This window comes from Strongylocentrotus purpuratus, unplaced genomic scaffold (assembly GCF_000002235.5).
Source record: "Strongylocentrotus purpuratus isolate Spur 01 unplaced genomic scaffold, Spur_5.0 spur5_scaffold_13, whole genome shotgun sequence".
Classification (NCBI taxonomy): domain Eukaryota; kingdom Metazoa; phylum Echinodermata; class Echinoidea; order Camarodonta; family Strongylocentrotidae; genus Strongylocentrotus; species Strongylocentrotus purpuratus.
Genome location: NW_022145598.1, coordinates 25,578,763 through 25,598,160, shown reverse-complemented (window position 1 = coordinate 25,598,160; position 19,398 = coordinate 25,578,763). Strand labels below are relative to the sequence as shown.

Below are 19,398 nucleotides of genomic sequence, written 5' to 3'. Positions count from 1 at the left end.
CGGTATTACGTGCGTCACTATGACAATCAATAGGTTTAGCCTCGAATTGAATAAGCTTTTGTATAAGTTAATAATTGTTCTTTGGATTCGATAATATAGGCCAATAAAAGACTTGCAATGAAACATAACATGTTATGAAACGGGTCGATTGTACAAGGAATTGCAATGGATATGTTGCATATGCAAATTGTAGATCAATAATTATAATGAAAGATAGTTGCAGAATGCTATACCTAATATTAGTTCAATTAATATTACCGCTAATAAATTCCAGTCTCAAATCCCCTATACTACCGCCGATTCATCCCCTCCCCCAGCTCCCTCTCTCTATATCTCCCCCATCGGCCATGCTCCCTAGCTTTCTCTCTCTTTCTTTCTTCTCGATCCCCCTTAATTCTCTCTCTCTCTCTCTCTCTCTCTCTCTCTCTTCTATATATCTACCCTTTTCTCACTCACTCTTTCTCTCTTTGTCTCTCTCCTGGCTTTCTCTCTTTCATCCTCCCTAACTCGATTACTCCTTCTCTTTTATTTTACAGTTAACCCTCTATACTATTCCCATGTCCTCTCTCATCACCTATTAAATGCAACCTAAAAAATATTTAAAATGTACATGGATCATGTCATAACTAACTTATTTTGGATGTGCAAGTGAGGCAACTTGATTAGAAAGTCAACAGACTTGCAATAGCTTTTCTTTTAAATGTGCAATTAATGGAATAGAATCCCTAGGCTATACAGAGACACACCAGTCTTAATCTTACAATATCTCTTGGTGGGAATTCTTTTATTCTGAGCTATTTCACAAACAAATACAGTATCATGGAAATATTATAGACACATCGTTAGCATTGAATTGCATAATTAACGCAAAGCCCTAAAACTTGGTCAGAACTAATTTTGGATCCATAATTAACAACATATAATTATCTTGAATCACTAATTTCTCTGTTATTTAGCTGTTTTCTCACCCTTTAGGAAAGAGAAATAGATTAATTTAGTCATTGTAAGTCCTCTTTTTCACTGTTTTGTTGCATTAAAACTGTCGATAAATCAGTGTTAGTGCATTTTGGGGATTTATTTCACCGTTGGAGGTAACTTTCATCTGTCTCTAAGTACACGAAAGTTCATCTGACTTTTATTTTATTTATTTATTTTCCTGTCAAGATTTAATAAAAAATAGTCCCTTACACAAAATCAGTTTTATATTCATTACAGTGATACAATAATTAAAATCCCATAAAAACATACCAATTTTGTATTTCTTTTAAATGTGAAAATCTCTTACATCAAATTTCACATTAATCAACTACCAAACCATATTGAAAGCACCTTTGAGAATATGTCATTTTGGTTGCTATATGAAGTGAGGAAGTTATTAACATCTCAAAAAGTGATATCCTGTGCCAAATATTTGCCCGACTGCATGATTATTCAGCCATATTGGAGGCAGAGCCACCTGTACACAAAGTTTGGCCAACCTGGTTTGAGTTGGACCCAATTGTGCAAGCACAAAACAACCAAGTTGGCCAAACTCTGTGTATAGATGGCTCTGATTGCATTGGAGGTAGTGGTGTCTCTAGCGCCCTCTCTCAGTATAAACATTATAGTCTCAACTTGTAGGTCACATACTGGTAAACAGAATATTTTCACAGAGAAGACATTTTGAAAAGGTTATAACAAGGATAAATATATATTACTACACTGGGTGCAGTGTGATCACTTCTCAATCCTTTAGATACTTTCTTTTTCATAAACGTATTTATCATCGTCTGATAAGAAGTTTTTTTAAATAAAAAATGAGCAAAACTATTCAATTCAATCCCCTATCACGGATTAGCAAGCCTTTATAAACTTGTCTCAGCCAAAAAAAATGCAGATTTTGTGGATTTTATGTAAAACAATTCTACTATTTCCTATCTAAACCAGGTCGATATTAAATCTAATCCATTTTTTGTGAATTTTGACTAAGTTAGCACCTAAGATTTCGGAACCCATATAACAATTAAAACATGACGATTGCATATATAAGAACACATCGACAAAACAATACATGTACGTGAACAACTTAAAAAGAAAAATTGACTTTTGTTCCAATGTAAGTCTCCACAGAGCTTTAAAACACAATTTGTACAAAAATACTCCCAAATTTATGTGTGCAGTTAGTGTTACCAAACTGCAAAATGTATATAATTACCGTAGCCAAAATGATACCAATTGACATAAAGGTACCGGTAATTTATCAGAAAAGGTGTATAGGTACATCAGAGGTTATTTGTTCGCCAATATTTTTGCTAATCATTATTGTATTACAAAGAACCGATCACACACAGATAAACATACACCTGAAATACCACATACAATGGAGGTACAGAAAGTTCAAGGTATCTTATGCCTAATGGATTCTCATATGTATTGGAAGACGAATACAGGTGCTACAGTAAGAACATAATCAGTTTGTCTGTGCGAACATTTACTTGATTCCATTGAACATTTATTGGTGGAGTGTGCAGTACTTTCTGAGTTGAAACTAAAGAGGGGGTGCAGTAGTCATCTTTCCAAAGACTGTTTGGTTGCACCAGAGATCACCATAATTTAATTTGTATTAATTTCTTTCTATTGTGTACCACATTTGTAATATACCAGCGTAAATTTAGGAAAGAAGGCCCTAACTTTCACTTTCTTCTCTCTCTATCAAATTGAAAGTTAAATCAGAGTTTGTTATGGCTACTAAACATGGTAAAACAGGGCAACATTTACAAAAAGTGTGCATTTGCCATTTACCGGTAGTTCATCAACCTGTACCTAGCATATCAACAACCGTTGTAAATTTTGATTCCCTAATACAAAACAAAAAGTAACCATATTCAGTTCTGTTCACCAACTTCACGTACAAATACATGAATACCATTCATCAAATCAGATAATTCATAAACGTTGATCACATGAATAGTGATCAATAGGAATACCTTTCATTAGAATGTCCTGATTTGATAAGTACACTTTGCGAGATTAATCACAGTTTATAAATATTGATCACATGAGGATAAATGAGGTAGGTTCCTATGAATCAGTACCTGCAGACGATGATGATGACGATGATGATTACAAAGTAGTGAGAGAAGAGTGGACAGCCATTTCGCTCTAGAAAGCTTACAAGTCATGGTAGAGTTTGGAAGGGTGAAAGTATGCAAATTATTAGCTGCGACGTCAGCAGAGGCGTCAGAAACGTATACAAATTGCACTTGACCTTGTGAGGGTGGTATATCAGGGTCAAGGGCAATGTTTTTGGACGGTACTCACGCTACTGACGTCACAAATAATAATTTGCATGCCTATGCGAACTTTCACCTTTCCAAACTGTACAGTCAAACGAAAGAGAAATAACTCAAGAGATTTTGAGATAAAATGCCAGAAAAAAATTGGTGTTTTAAAAACTGTGTACATTTACAAGTGCTGATTCTGTCCTGACTACAGAGCACCCCCCCTCCTCTTTTTTTTTTTTGGGGGGGGGGGGCTGACATCTTTTCTTGCACAATAAGTTTCTACATTTTGTGAGTGAGTGAAGCAAGAGAGCACCCAATTTTTTCTCACTTTATAATATTGACTATATATTTCCTTTATCAATAAGATATCAAAATACAAGCTGAAAACTTGGCTGTATAAATATGAGGCTACCATTGTCTGAATATGATTTGATGATTTCCCCGAAGCTGGCAATTTCACAATTCTCAAGTGGCCTCCAGCCCTTAGCCCAATTTCCAAATTCTGTGGCTACGCATAAATACCCTACACCTAAACCCAACCCCAAATCAGACATGAAACAGAAATGTTCATGTTTGACCACCAGTAGAACCAACAGGTTGTCACTTCGAAAGTTATTCGGAACATATTATTATATTGCACAGATAACAGACTCACAGGTAAAGTCGTGCTCACAGAACTTGCATTCTTGATTTAGACAAACAATATGAATACAACCACTTTCAATGAAATCCAATAAATAGGCACTCTTTCACATACTGTCAAAACAGACACTTCTGTTATCATGAAACTTCCCTGAATTGTCATTGGTAGCCATTTTCGCGGAAAAAAACCCTCTGAGAAGAACAAAAATTCCATGTACCTAGTAGTTTCATTCATTTTGTGGCATAAAACTTTTGCAAATATCTACATCTCACAAAGTTTGCACAAGTCTTTTAGGCACGATAAAGTTTCTTTTACAGTTAGTTACATTTACAGCATCTAACTATAATTTATGTCCATACAGAAGGGTACGTGTCATCTTTCTGGTTGGGTGAATGTAGGCTTTGGTATATGAATCCCTCCGTCTTTACAGAGCTCAAACTCCCCTCTCCTGAATAATGGTTCCTCCCTCTCCAACCACAGAGGAATGTTGAATTCTGGGAAGAAGAAGTTGATTTCCCTAGCAGCAGTCTCTGGAGAGTCTGTAAACAGAATCACACAAGAAAAATAGTTTGACAAATATTTTGAAATACAATTAAAGATAAATCCTTTCATGACTCAATAAGTTGTTTTGGCCATAGATGTGCATGTAAGTTATTTTGGCCAAGGTCATACATGTAGCTAATTCGATTGATTAAAATTTGCTTTATTTAAAATATTTTTGTCTGTTCTATAGTTTACATCTTTATTCACCTCTTATTAAAGTATTTTTCAGAATTTATTTCATACTTCATCATCTGTGACAATTTAATTTCTCAAAAAAACCTTTAAAGGCATCGTTTAACAATGTTAAATCTGAGATGCACGGCCCTACGTGTTATCAGTGTCTGTAACATGGTATAATATTGAAGCCCTAAAAAAATCCCGCTTCAAAATGATCAAGAAGTGCCTCAAAAAAGTAAAAATATTTGAGTGACCGGTTTTACCGTATTCGTTTTGCCCAGTAGACTGCAGTGTTAGGCGAGGCGTCAAAAATATCGATACCAGCAGGCTGCCGCCTCACGTATTGGCGCATCGAGGCTGCAATTACGGCCGAAGCCTGGCTGGGGCAATTATTTTTCACTTATTAGCCCAGCCGGCTTGCGCCAGGCTGGGATTTGAGGCTCGGTTTCCATTCGAAAGGCGGCAGCCGGCGCATGCTTTTGAATGCCATTTCCTACCGCCAGCGGTAGCCGGCTGAGCTAATTTTAAAAATGCAGCCAGGACGCACAAGTGCAGTTAGCTGCCTCTGGCTGGTATATTTATTTTTGACGCCTCGCCTTATGGAAACCATTTGGCAAACGTAAAATTTGGTTTCGATTTCCAATCATAAGTATCTTGATAATTAGACAGGCGATCTGCTTGTAAAGGTCTTGGGGTTCCTGACTGACCTAAAGGTTTATAATTATCATTGCAGCATGAGCTAAATCCAGGATTTCGTTTCGGAATCTGAGACAAAGTTACCAGATCCCTTTAAGAGGAAAAGTGGATTACTGCTCCTCTCTCTCTCTCTCTCTCTTCTCCTATTATCATTATCATCATCGTCATCATCATCATTTTATTCTTCCTCCTCCTTCTCCTCTGCGGCTCTCTCTCAAAGGAAGTGTGAACACAAACCTGAACCATGAGTTGCATTCCTTGTGTCTGTCAAGCCATGCTCTCCACGGATAGAGTTCGGTTCAAGGTGTTTGGCTCTAAAATAATCAATTCAAAACATTCTCTTGGAATTAGACAATATTTCACAAGATATCAACTAAACAAAGGTCTACCATTAACCAATTCAAGTCATCCCTAGAAAGGTATTGGAGAAACAATTCGATTAAGTTTGAACCATACTTGAGACGGGATGCAACAGTAAAGAGGGACAAATAAGCTAAGCTTCCAGTCTCTACACCCAAGTAAGTAAGTATAATAAAAAGTCAACAACAATGACTCTAACATTATCGTACAAAGTATCTGTATTTCATTTAATATATTTTAAAGCACAATTTTAAAAAGAACGCTTGACAAGGCAGTCCCTATATTCAATTACTTTTCTGCTTTGACAGCACTTTTTAGTTGACTGGTTATGTAACATCAGCATGGTATATGCACAAGAGAGAGACATGTTTTACAGGATTTAGTCTTGAGATGGCGCTCTTTCAAAAAGCATCTAATCCACTATCAATCACATAGAGGATGACACTTCAAACTTATGATTAACCTTTTGCCTACGGGAACCTGGTGGTCCCTGTGTTAAGCCTATGGGACAAATGAAATTCAGTAGTCAACAGGTTAAGATGACCACGTTCTGCATAAACCATGTCCTTGTAAGATCGTAAATGTATATGTTGATGTATATGAAACAAATAAATATAAAATCAAATATGATTAATTGATATATCTAGAAACTTTCCTTTCACATTACGTTCCGTAAGGCACAGCTCAGGTATCGAACTGTGGGACACTGTGGAAGATATGCCCCCCCCCCCCTCAAAAAGGAGTGACAATTAGCTTTTAACAGCTATTTGAGGTTGGGTGATTATGAGCCATATCCCAAAGAGATGCGTATTGATGCATCTACTATACCCGAAAGTTTTAATTGGTCGCATACTCGCATCAGTTTCTGCCATTTTAATTAGTTTTATTCCATGTGTTCATACATTAGAATCTGGTGTACTATACCTGAAAGTTTTAGTTGGTCCCATCAGTTTCCGCCATCTTGCTATTGCATTATCTCCTGCCAATATCTGAGCGCACATTGGTCCACTAGTCATGAAACCTACCAGACGATTGTAGAAGAATCGACCTGAAAAGAAGAAAAAACTTGGATAATTGGATATTCCAGACCCCAAAAATGATAAGAATGCCAAGTCCCAAAGAATGATACTAGAGAGAAAGGCCTTTAAATATAAGAGCTGTAAGATCTCCTGCCTCCCAAGGTACTGTGCAAGGTGGCAAAAGAAGGATTTAACCTCTATAGAAATTAAGCACACCTTGTTCTTTATTTCTGCTAGTATACAAGTAGCACCTTTAAATACCGGTACTCTGTTTAGTGGTTTAGCTCAATAACTTTAGATTCAGAGTCATAACATATTATATACAAGATACAATATATGCGAAGAAAGGGCAAACATTCTGAAGAGACTCCTTCCCTATTGTTCCATCACCCTGCATTAGATGCTAGGAATTTTAGGAAGGAAATAATCATTAAAATCCTTAAATTTTCAACATGTTACAAGGTTCAAAGTCAGAATTTGTTAATCAAAATTTGCCATTTTTGTCCAAATCGTCTAGTACCGGTAAGTTCCTACCCATGTACTTGAACATGTATTTGTTTTTGAGAGACATTACATTTCCTTACAAAAATGTAGCAATCATTTTTGTTTTGCCAATTTGAAGAACAATATGTCCTCAGAATACATCCTGTCCTGAGAGGGTAAAGGTCAGCCAAAAGTCAAATGAATGGGATTACCTGAATTCTTAGAAATAATCGAGACAAATTCAACTATCGAACAAGGATTGAAGACCCCAAATTAGATTCTTGAATGTTCATTTCTGATCATTTTCACAATGTCCCAAATGACCCCGAATATCCACAGATCTTCAAAACATGAAGAGGTCCCACTTTGTACATTTTGTACATTTTGAAATAATCACTCCTACAGCGATAGAGGTGCTACATGAATAGCCTTTGTTTGAGTCTATCCTGGAGTGCACTGGTTGTGCGTAAATGAATAATGATTACATAACTTTCATGGGCACTTATCCAGTATTTTGTCTCTGAGTATTTCACCATTTGGTCTGCAATGACCTTTATTTGCTCATGCTCAGACCGCAACTACAAACTGGCTTATTCTGCTGGCACAGAAGAGGTTGAAAATGTACGTCATTTGGGCACATCAGTGAAAAAAGAAGATACACGGGGGATCGGGGCAAATTAGCCCCGAAATGCCAAAAAGAGCCCCCGAAAGTCATAAAAGAGCCCAAAAATTTTGCGTAGAGTTCAATGCAAAGCAAATTAAAGAGTGTTATTTTCATGCAAGCAAGCTTGAAAAGTAGCACCCAAAACTTTTAAAGTATTTTTTTAAAGCCCCGAGACAATATGCTTAAAATGTCATACCTTCATGTTCAGCGTAGAATCTTGCTGCATCTGATTTGGACCACTGTAGCTTCTTGGAGCACACCACAAGAAAACCATTCTCAAGGATAATCTGCTTTATAGTCTGTGTAAAAAAGATATATATATTTTTTTTAGAGTAAGTACTACATACAGGCACTATGAACATGACGGACAAAGAAAGAGGACAAAATTTACAGTTCCTCATTCTACCCTCAACAATTGCTGTGGTAGACAAAGGAACATCCCTTCACTGCTATTACCTGGTATGTAAAAATGTGTAGAACAGGTGAATATGCATGTGACACCTGTTCTACACATTTTTACATCATAGCAGTGAAGGGATGTTCCTTTGTCTACCACAGCAATTGTTGAGGGTAGAATGAGGAACTGTATATTTTGTCCTCTTTCTTTGTCCATCATATTCATAGTGAGGGTGTATACAGTGAATTTTCAGTCAATTTAATTCGAATTTTGCTCCATCTAATTAAGACCCATTTAACTTCTTAGAGCATACCACAAGAACATCATTGTTCAGTATAATCTGCATTACACTATAGTCTTTATAATTTGTTATACAACCAGATAAAATACACAATCATCAAAGAGGACATTTTTCATTCATAATAATTTGCTTTCAGAAGGCAAAATATTTTCCCCATTAACTCTTTCTCTGATATGATTTTCATTTTCCAGACTCGACCCAACTTTGTTTGATTGTTTCAATGTCATGACTGTAATTAACCTCATTGTGATTAACCTCATTGTGATGGTGTCAAATGATCATTTCTTTTTAAAACTCCTTTTAATACAACTGTTCTTCTAGAATACCAGATCTAATCTATGCATTTGATTTTTGAATCTGTTCCAATGTAAAAGTGTACACTATTGTTCATAAGACATGTAAGAAGTGTTTTGTTTAGATAGACCATCATTTCTGTCTCTCTCTCCTCTCCCCCATGATGTACATGTCTCTCTCTCACCCCCCCCCCCATACATGGACATAGACATGTCTCTCTCTCTCTCTCTCTCTCTGATCTCCCCCCTCCCCACCCTCTCTCGATCTCTGTCGTCTCTTCTTCATTCTCCTCCTGATAAGCAACCTCAATATATCTCCCTCCCCCTTTCTCTCAGTCTGACACATTTAATTTCATCCCACTTTCTTTCCCTCCCATCTCACTAATGTCTGAGTTAACAAGTAAGACATGATCATTTCTAAAACTAAACATTAAAAGTGACAAAAATAAGTGAAAGCCGAGTCTTGTTATTCTTGATCTTCATTCACGTCTAGAATAGCTTAACTCATTCAGCTCATTAACCATGTTAACTGGTCAAAAACATGATTTTTTTTTTCCCCCACTTGAACCGGTGGAAGCCTGACTGATGAGAACATAGCATACTCCCAGAATCTCGGGTAAAGGTAAAGCCTAAAGGTAATAATATCTCGTCGATGTAACTCAACTGAAGCTGCATGCAGCAGCTACCTCTAGCACTAGCAGCTCTGCAGAAGGAGAGTGGTTAACCCACCCAAGCGCCCCCTGAACTCTCCCGCTGTCCATGGCTGAACGTTCTACTCGAGTAAGTAGCTGGAGATGGATGATCAATTTAGGTATTATTTTTCATAAATATACTCACCCTGAATCTGTATGGATGCGCTACTACATCTGGTTTCATGACAGCAAGAGTAAGCTGTAGACGTGACACTGAACCACACATGATTTCAGCTGGAAATATTTAAAAACATGTCTAAAATTAAAAATATTATTCCAGCAACCCTTCGTTCGCGTTCGATCGTACCGGGGTATTTACGTGTGTACGACGTGTGTGTGTATAACACGAGTTCATGACAAGAATGTAAAGATAGAGGGCGTTTATGGAAAAAGAACTTACGTTACATAGAGATACGGTATATACTGTGGCGGTATAGGGGGGGGGGGGGGGTTGGGGGTGGTTAATAAGCAAATAACTACCGTTGGTGAAGGTGATGGGACAAACTATCACTTCCGAGGCGATCTGGATGTATAGCTATCTTTCCGAAGCGAAGCTGAGGGAAAGATAGCGTATACATTCTGATCGACGAGGAAGTGATAGTTTGCCATCGCCTGAAACCAAAAGGTGATTATTTGCTTTATATTCCACATCTAAAACAATTTAACTACAAAAAGAAAAGGACGTGTATGCATCTACATAAAAGACACCATGCCCAAATTCATACAAAAAAAAGTTAAACAGTGATTTAATCCAACCCCTTGAGGGTACGGTGCGCGCATGTGTTTGTTTTAATTGCGCTCATTGGTAATGCGCGCTTAATTACGCCTGTTTTAGTGCGCTTTTGGATAATCTTTAGTGAAAGTGCATTGCCCTTTGTAGATAGTACCTCTATCTTCAGTGAAAGTGCGTTGCACTGTAAAGATAGTAGTACTATCTACACAGTGTAACGAAATTTTTGCTTCTCCCATCAATAATGGGCGATCTATCTTTCATCACGTGATTTACTTTTGACCAATCGTAGTGCAAGATTCTTAGTATGTGGAATATAATAGATATTATTACCCGTATCAGACATCTGAGCAGTGGTTTTACAAAATCATATTACACTCGTTTGTAATCCTAAAAGGGCTAATCGGGGAATATGAGACCATATTTACCTTTCATGAAAAAGCCTATGGACTTTACGTGTTAAAAAAGCATGAAATATTATACAAATAATGAATGGTTATGAGTTCAATAGTGCGAATATTTTCATGAGTTGAAAGATTAACATTCTATTCAACGAGGCGTCAGCCGGGTTGAATAGAATTGTAGCATAACTAGTCCAGTAATTTAGTGAGACATAGAGGGCGTTATAGTTAATTGTGAAATATATATGTGTACATCGTGAGATGTCAGTCAGTTTGGTGTTGACCTGTCGTTGCGACAGGTCGATCCGTTACCAGGAACGAGTAAAGTTACTTGAATTGCAGATATACTGAGCAAGTGTTGTTTCTTTAGTCCTGTCAGACATTCAGTGATTGCGGGAGTGAGTAAAATGAGAGCTGTCCACGTTAATTCTTACACGATATACTTTTGTGAGAGCCCACAGAGAGTTGAATGATTGTCGAGAGCGTGGACCGGGTTTTGAGAGACTGCAAGGCAGAACGCTACCCCGGCAGAGCCCGGTTACGCCACAGAATTAACGTTAATCTTTCTACGAATGAAAATATTCGCACTATTAAACGAATGAAAAACATTCATAATTTGTGTTATACAACATCGAAGAAGATCTAACAGAACGTTAATCAACAAAATTATGCTTTATTCCATATATTAAAGATAAATTAAAGTTGGAGTCAAGCCTTCTCGATTACATTCAGATTGCCTTCGCATCAGATACACGCAGGGATACGCGCACGGCAGAGAGGTACACAGTCTGCATATAACCAAAAATGCACGCTCGTGCAATATACCATCTATTGAATATCATGTGACCAACAATCTTCCAATCAAATGACAAGGATCCACGTAGGTGTTGTATAAAAGACCTTATATATACCTCACTTAAGAAATCCAGCCATCTGATTGGTCAAAATTGCATTCATAAACTTTAACTATTTCTGTAAAATTCCCAGTAACCATGGTTAAAACAGTTCTAAAATCCCAGTAACCATGGTTACCGGGAAAATAGTTCAGTCTCCATGGTTACCCCATAGGTTTACATGTTAAAAAATGGTTTGAGCGATTGAGAATACCGTACGTGTGCGAAGAATTGGTCGGTATTTTCATACAAGACAAGACAATTCCAAACAAGACAAAAATGGCTCAAGAAACTCTCCCAAGATTTCAACTTATCAAATGCAAGATCCGTTGACAGCAAGAACAACAAAAAGGGTACGTGAAATTATCCATAAACATGTTCGTTTAGTTGCTGAAAAAGCATAGACGGAGACTCTAGACGAAAATAGATCTAGTTGTCAGGGTGTCTGATCGCGCACCCGATGTTGTGTGTTAAAATTCTTCTCATAGAATTTGCACGCAATGCAGTCTCTATGCAGTCTACGTGCATTGCGCGACCATGCAAAAAAGTCAAGTTTTTTTTTTCAATTCGAGATTCAAACCTTTATCTGTTGTGATCCTGAAGGTGATACTCAATAAGTGAGGTGTCATATGAAAGCACAGGTTCTTCTCCAAATTACCCACAGGGCCGGCCCACCCCAAAAATTGTAAAAATATCTTGCTTAGACTAGAATCTAGATCTAGTCCACTCATAAAAAACAACTGTGTAGATAAACTAGAGAAAGGCCAAGGTGGTGTCATTAGTTGACTCTTTTGTTTTCGGCATATAAAAGTATTAATGACTGCTTTAATATTCGAGAAATAGTTATTTTTATACGCTCTCGGGAAGGTTACAATTGGGCTATTACCCTCGGCACGCCTCGGGCAATAGCACAATTCTAATCTCCCTTGAGCGTATAAAAACAATTATATACCTCACTTAAGTAATCCAGCCATCTGATTGGTCGAATTGCATTCATAAACTTCAACTGTTCCTGTAAAATTCCCGGTAACCATGCTTAAAACATTTCAATATTTTTAATAACCATGGTTATTAAAAAAATAGGTCAGTCTCCATGGTTACCCCATAGGTTTACATGTTAAAAAATGGTTTGAGCGATGGAGGATACCATACGTGTGCGAAAAATTGGTCGGCAATTTCAATACAATTGAATTTCGATCGATCTTACCGACAATTTTATCTTGCATTGTTGACATGAAGACGAAAATTAACTCTCAAAAACAAAAAAACAACATCTGCCGATAGATCTTGATCTAAGTTCGTGCCAATATGCATTGCAAAAGTAAAAGAAGGGTCCGTTTCATGGAGCTTTTGCGAAGCATCCCTCACGCGGAGCCGTTTTCAATCCATTTTAATGTATATATTGGAGAAAACTGCCAAGCATGTTAACGGCGCGCGATAGCCGAGTGGTCTAAGCGTTGGTTTTCGATACACCTCTTGTTGTACGCAAGAATTCGAATCCCGTCTTCGACAAAAATGTAAATTATTTTTTATTTTTTATTTTTTAGTCTATTTTTTTTCGGCATATAAAAGTATTAATGACTGCTTTAATATTCGAGAAATAGTTGTTTTCATACGCTCTCGGAAAGGTTACAATTGGGTTATTCCCCTCGGCAAGCCTCGGGGAATAGCACAATTCTAACCTTCCCTTGAGCGTAATAAAACAACTATTTCTCTCAAAGCAGTCATTAATACTATACTATTTCTCTCAAAGCAGTTATTAATACTATAAATTGGGTACACTGTTTGCAGTGTATCGAAAAATTTGTCAAGCAGCTGGATGCACAGTGCTGGGGCGGTATTCTAAACATTGTTGTAAGTTTTGTGTTATCTTTTGTTGTATCTTCCAGAGATAACACAGCGCTAATATTGTTGTAAGTTGGTATTCTGAACATCATTTTATCCCTGTGTTATCTCTTGAAGGACCACCTTTATCTTATCTTTTAACACTGTTGACACGCCCATTTGTATGGTCCCTACCAATCAAAATCTGTTTTATATAAGCATGATAAGAAGGTCAACCAATAGGAATACTTCATGCCATATCTGAAGATGCGCCTAGCGCATACTAATCTTGGGCGTAATTAGTTATTTGAGCGCTTATTACGCGCGTCATCATATGCGCTATGGCATGTGGACCATGAAGACAAATCACGCCTTCACTATATTGCTTAAGATGAGAGCATTAAAATCGTCATATCCTGGCATGAAATTTCTTAGAAAGTTCTCATCTGTGATGTTTCCGGTCAACACGCAATCTTCTCCTAACTCGTCTATTGGCACGAAGTTGGTTCTGGGCAAGAAACTTTGCCCCAATTATATCACCGCGAAAGATACAACAACCCCCTACCTGTTGTAAATATTGTTGTAAATACCATGCAAGATACGATAAGATAAAAGATACAACAATCAGAATACCAATTATCTTGTCATATTAACTCATGCGCAAATGCAAATGAGGATTAAGCGCCATTTTATTACTAATAAGCACAATCGCAAGCGCACAAAAGTTTGAACGCAGGCGCGACCAAACAGATGAGAGAAAAGATACAACAAAAGATAAAACAAAAGTTACAACAGTGTTCAGAATACCAACTTTATCTTATCTCCAGAGATACAACAATATTAGAGATAACACAGGGTTCAGAATACCGCCCCAGGTTTGACAAAGTTTGTTCAGTTCTATGATATTGTCATGTATTATTTGCTCTAGATGTCTGATTTAGATAATAATAACAATATTGACTGGCTTAACTTTCGGGAGATACCACATATATTTCCCTCACAAGACCCATATTGCCCTCGTCTTTGACTCGGGGCAATATGAGTCTAGTTTGGGAAATATTATGTGGTATATATCTCCCTCAAGGCCAGTCCATATTATATAAATACAATAGAGGAAGGAAGAAGGAATATGGGAGGAAGAAGGGGGGTAAAGAGGAAGAGGGGTGGTGGTGTTGTAATTCCCCAGTGAGAGAGAGAGAGAGAAAAAAAGGGGGGGGGGGGTGTGCTTGCATCGCTTTGCCACCAAAATCAAGTCAATGCATTCACAAAACAGTAAGCTGCCACTATCTAGTCTTTATTAAAAGCGCTAGATTCTCTTCTCTTTACAACTTGATGTTGAAAGAGATAAATACCAGACCTGTAGGATCACACAATAAACGATAATTAAATGACTTAATTATTCACAAATCACAGCCTTCTCTTTGGCTCACTTAATTCGCACTTCTTTAATTCAACACAAAGCACTAATGGTCAACCTTTGACCTGAACCCTGGGCTCTCGTAAACATTCGCGCTAGATTCAACTCGTGCCACGAGCAGCCTGGCTCATCTCCACACTGTTTCACACTTCAAGTAGCTTGTATTTAGGTGAGTTAAAGCATCATCATAAGATCTGAATAATTATGTCAGTACTCTGTAAGCATGATTTAATCCTAATATTCGTATCAGACTTGTACAACTCAGATTCTCTAACGATCTGCACAACACACTGCAAACATAAAATTGTGACAGGGCACACTGGGTGTCCTAGTACACGCAGTTAAAACACACACATTATTCGCACTCGTACCTTGGGGCACTTTCTCTCACATCCTTTATCACATTCCTCCCATAGGGTAGCGAGCAATCTAAAGGCACAGTGACGTGGATAAGTATCTGAATAAAATCAGACGATGATTTCGTTCTCGAAGTTCTCAATTGCGCTATCTAAAGAAGATGTAAAAATACCAATCACCATCCACACTTAAAGGTACTATGTCCATTTGGAGGCCCAAAAATGAAAAAGTTAAATTCCAACTGCATTTGAAAGATAATACTAATTTAGAACTTCCCTAAAAAAGGTGGGGCTTGAAAATGTCTTCAAGTGGGAAAATAACGACTATTAGTTGTCAAATCGACTTTAGGGCTATAGAGCCCAAAAGTAATAGTCTTGATTTTCAGACAATTGCACCGAATGGTCATACGTTTTATGCTGCGCAAAGATTCAATCAGTTTAATCTTGGCCATCACAAGAAGTGGGTTATTGATGTAGGCAAATGCTCATGTACCCTTTACAACTCTTTACAAAAAAGAAAAAAGCCAGTCAGTCACTCAGAAGTGTCTGACAGTGAAGTCTAGCAAGTAAACGGGTTTCCTTGCATAATTTGAATATGAGGACACTGCTAACGTTTAAATTTCACAGATAGGACATACATGACATATTCATAATTCCTGCAAAGTTCTACAGAATTTGAGGTTGGCTGCAAAAGGGACATAGTACCTTTAAAGGTACTATGTCCCATTTGCAGGCCCAAAAATGAAAAAGTTAAATTCCAACTGCACTTGAAAGATAATACTTATTTAGAACTTCCCTAAAAAAGATGGACCTTGAAAATGTCTTCAAGTGGGAAAATAATGACTATTAGTTGTCAAATCGACTTTAGGGCTATAGAGCCCAAAAGTAATAGTCTTGATTCTCAGACGATTGTACCGAATGGTCATACGTTTTATGCTGCGCAAAGATTCAATCAGTTTAATCTTGGCCATCACAAGAAGTGGGTTATTGATGTAGACATATAACTCTTTTCATGTATGTTATTTACCAAATAAGAAAAAAAGCCAGTCAGTCACTCAATAGTGTCTGACAGTGAAGTTTAGCAAGTAAACGGGTTTCCTTGCATAATTTGAATATGAGGACACTGCTAACGTTTAAATTTCACAGATAGGACATACATGACATATTCATAATTCCTGCAAAGTTCTACAGAATTTGAGGTTTGCTGCAAAAGGGACATAGTACCTTTAACGAGGACCTATTCATTAAATTTGATTACAATACGAAAATGACCTACATGTATTCATATTGATAGGAAATCTTTGAACTGTTATATGTCGTTTTCTGAGGGTTCATAATTGTATAAGTTCTAAAGGGTTCATAATTCTACAAATGAAATAGGTTCTTAATTCTGAAAATGAACTAGGATGCGTAATTCCAAAAATAGAATATATATGGTTCATAATTCAGAAAACTGAATAGGGCTCAATAAACTTCCAAAAGTTTATTATTCTGAAAATGCAAAGAGAACGTACCCTTTATCCTTTTTGGAATTATGAACCGTCAATATGATGAATCATATTTCATATTCAAAATAATACCATTTCATTTGCGGAATCATGAACCCTATTTCAATATCGTTATTAACGCCCTTTTTTCAATTCCAGAATTGCGCACCCTATTTATTTTTCGTAATTATTAAATCTATTTCAATTCTAAATTCAAACCTTTTAAAATATGGACTATATTTCATTTGTTTATCAAATGTCAGGAGGCTATTTAAATTTGTCATAATAAACTGTACTATCAAGTTGCATTTATTGATGAACAGCACACTCTTTAGTTACCGGTACCATAATATCACATCACTTGTCAAAATAATAAGGCCATAAATGATTTTGTTTTGCTTGAATTGAATTGAATTGAATTGAATTTCTTTATTGTCATGCACAAAATAAAATGAAGGCATAAAAATCGTTTTACAGCTCACATTTGTATAAATATAACAGTACATTAACATATCATAGACAGTAACTACAAATAACATAAATAACATAACAATGTAATGTAATTTAACCTTTCTGTTGAGAGCCAGAGGAATTATTTGATTATTTGTACTCCCCTGGCTCCCAACAGACAATATTAACTTAAATAAATAGCAGAAAATGTACATGACAACAATCAATGTCATATAACATATAAATATAACAAGTCACAGCAAAGATCTAAAAATCCATTATGCATCAATTGTTAAAAATTTCAGATAAAAACTGTTTATTATGAGTAGCAGACATAAACTAAAAGTACATTATACTGGATGGCAAAGAGGAAAGACAAGAGAGAGAACGAGAGAGTGAGAAAGGAAGTGAGAAAGGGAGAGAGAAAGGGAAAGGGAAAGAGAGAGAGAGAGAGAGTAGAAGAGATGAACAGTTCAGTGTGAGATGATGCATATACAGTTTCATTCAAAACATTGCTTTGTAATAGACATTATTTATATTGCACCTGTGCTTAGTACTGTTACATTTATGAAACACTGCTATGCATGCCAACAAATACAAATACAACTGTATGCTAGTACATGTACAGTACATATAGATGGTAGATACACTGTACAGTTGAAAGAAGAAAATTGATGCCAGATAGAAGAGGCTAGAAGAGAGACAAGAAGGAAAGAAGAAGAAGAAGAAAGAAAAGTGGAGAAAAGGAAAGAGAGGGAAGAAAGGAAAAGGAGGAAAAGTGAAGTGTGAGATATTGAAAATATTGTTGAAATAAATTGAACTGAATTGATGAGTCCACCTGTCACTTACACACTACCAACCACCCAACCATAACAGCAGGGAAGACCCCCTCCCCCTTGACCTTATACAAGCTGACCCATCTTCACCCCCTGTACTTCCAGGATATGAAGAGAGAGAGACAGGCAGACAGAAAGAGAGAGGGAGAGATAGAATGAGAGGGTAGGGGATCGTACTCGGGGGTTTACAGGGTCATTCATCTACAGAAATTGTTGTTAAACACTTTCATGAATGTAGTAGGCTTATATTATGTAGTACCAGGGGCGTAAATCCGTACAGAGGAGTGGGGGGGGGGGGGGGAATGATCTGCGATATCTATCACATACTAGCACGAGCACACGCCCACACTAATTTACGCAAGCGCGCGCGATCGCGCACGCACAAACACGCAATACACACACACAAACGAACAAACAACAAACGAACACATACCCAAACACATGTACATAATTGTATACATACATACATGTACATACATGCACGCAAATGCCAAATTTGACAACCATAAAGTAAAAGAATTGGACATATTTCGAAATACTGACAGCTTGAAATATGACATATAAAATGTAAAAATGTATCACCCGTATCTTATTTTGTTCTATTTGATTGTAGGAAATGATCAAAATTCCATTTGTATTTATTCTAGGACAAGTATATTTAAACTCTTACAATAGCCATCTTTTCTCAAATTAAATGAAAAAGTTTCTTTTTCTATTTATACTCACATGTCGTAATATATTGCATGTTTACTAATAATTATCTCATACTGCCTTCAATAGGTATTCATATCTCATACATACTGCACTGAGTGCACTCATATTTTAGGTTTCATTTATAGGGACAATAATTGTTGTGGATCTATCAGAATATCAGGATATATACATGGTTATTTTTTATTTCTTTCCACCATATAGTTTGTGTTTTATGTGTGCCTTGTTATATTTTTTGTTATCATAATGATATATTGAGTCAAACTAATGATAATAATAACAATTCAAACAATAATAATAATAATAACAGTATTAGTAATATTGATAATGATAATAGTAATAATAGTTTCAATGTTATATTGTTCTGGTAATTACTCTGGATACATAAACAAATATTGAATATAATGTAAATTCAAAGAAAATATCTATATAATGTGAATGTTAAAGTGCTATATGTTCATTCTCTCTATATACTCGTTGTATGTTGTATGTATCATGTTACATGTACATTTTATTTATTCTTCTATGTGAACAATGCATGTAAACGAAACGAATTTCCTTTTGGACCAATAAATTTGAATTGAATTGAAACTAGAGTGTTTTATTATAATTAACTCCGAAATAAGACGACACACTTTCAAGTAGTAGCATAAAGATTGAGTATTTCGTCTTTATTTTGAGTCCCATCACTTAGAAAATGATTTATAATGGTCAGGGACATCGCTATTCCTTTTTTAGTGGGGGGGGGGGGGTGTAGAGGCC

General features: G+C 36.6%; 1 protein-coding gene across 1 annotated transcript; it reads right to left on the bottom strand.

Moving 5' to 3' along the window:
• Nucleotides 1-765: 765 nt before the first annotated feature.
• LOC583346 (nucleoside diphosphate kinase 6) lies at nucleotides 766-9,864 on the bottom strand. Its single transcript, XM_030983240.1, has 5 exons — nucleotides 9,677-9,864; nucleotides 8,045-8,147; nucleotides 6,607-6,730; nucleotides 5,560-5,636; nucleotides 766-4,445 (listed from the first exon to the last, which is right to left on the bottom strand). Exons 1-5 carry the CDS (start codon nucleotides 9,755-9,757, stop codon nucleotides 4,279-4,281), a joined length of 552 nt encoding a protein of 183 aa, XP_030839100.1. The 5' UTR covers nucleotides 9,758-9,864; the 3' UTR covers nucleotides 766-4,278.
• Between the last annotated feature and the right edge of the window lie 9,534 nt (nucleotides 9,865-19,398).

Excerpts from the sequence above, each read along its gene's own strand:
- LOC583346 (XM_030983240.1), bottom strand. The coding sequence starts at position 9,757 with ATGTGTGGTTCAGTGTCACGTCTACAGCTTACTCTTGCTGTCATGAAA. Across the intron at positions 6,731-8,044 it reads ATTCTACGCTGAACATGAAG|GTCGATTCTTCTACAATCGT; the intron begins GTATGACATTTT and ends TCTTCTTTTCAG. Across the intron at positions 4,446-5,559 it reads GAATGCAACTCATGGTTCAG|ACTCTCCAGAGACTGCTGCT; the intron begins GTTTGTGTTCAC and ends TTCTGTTTACAG.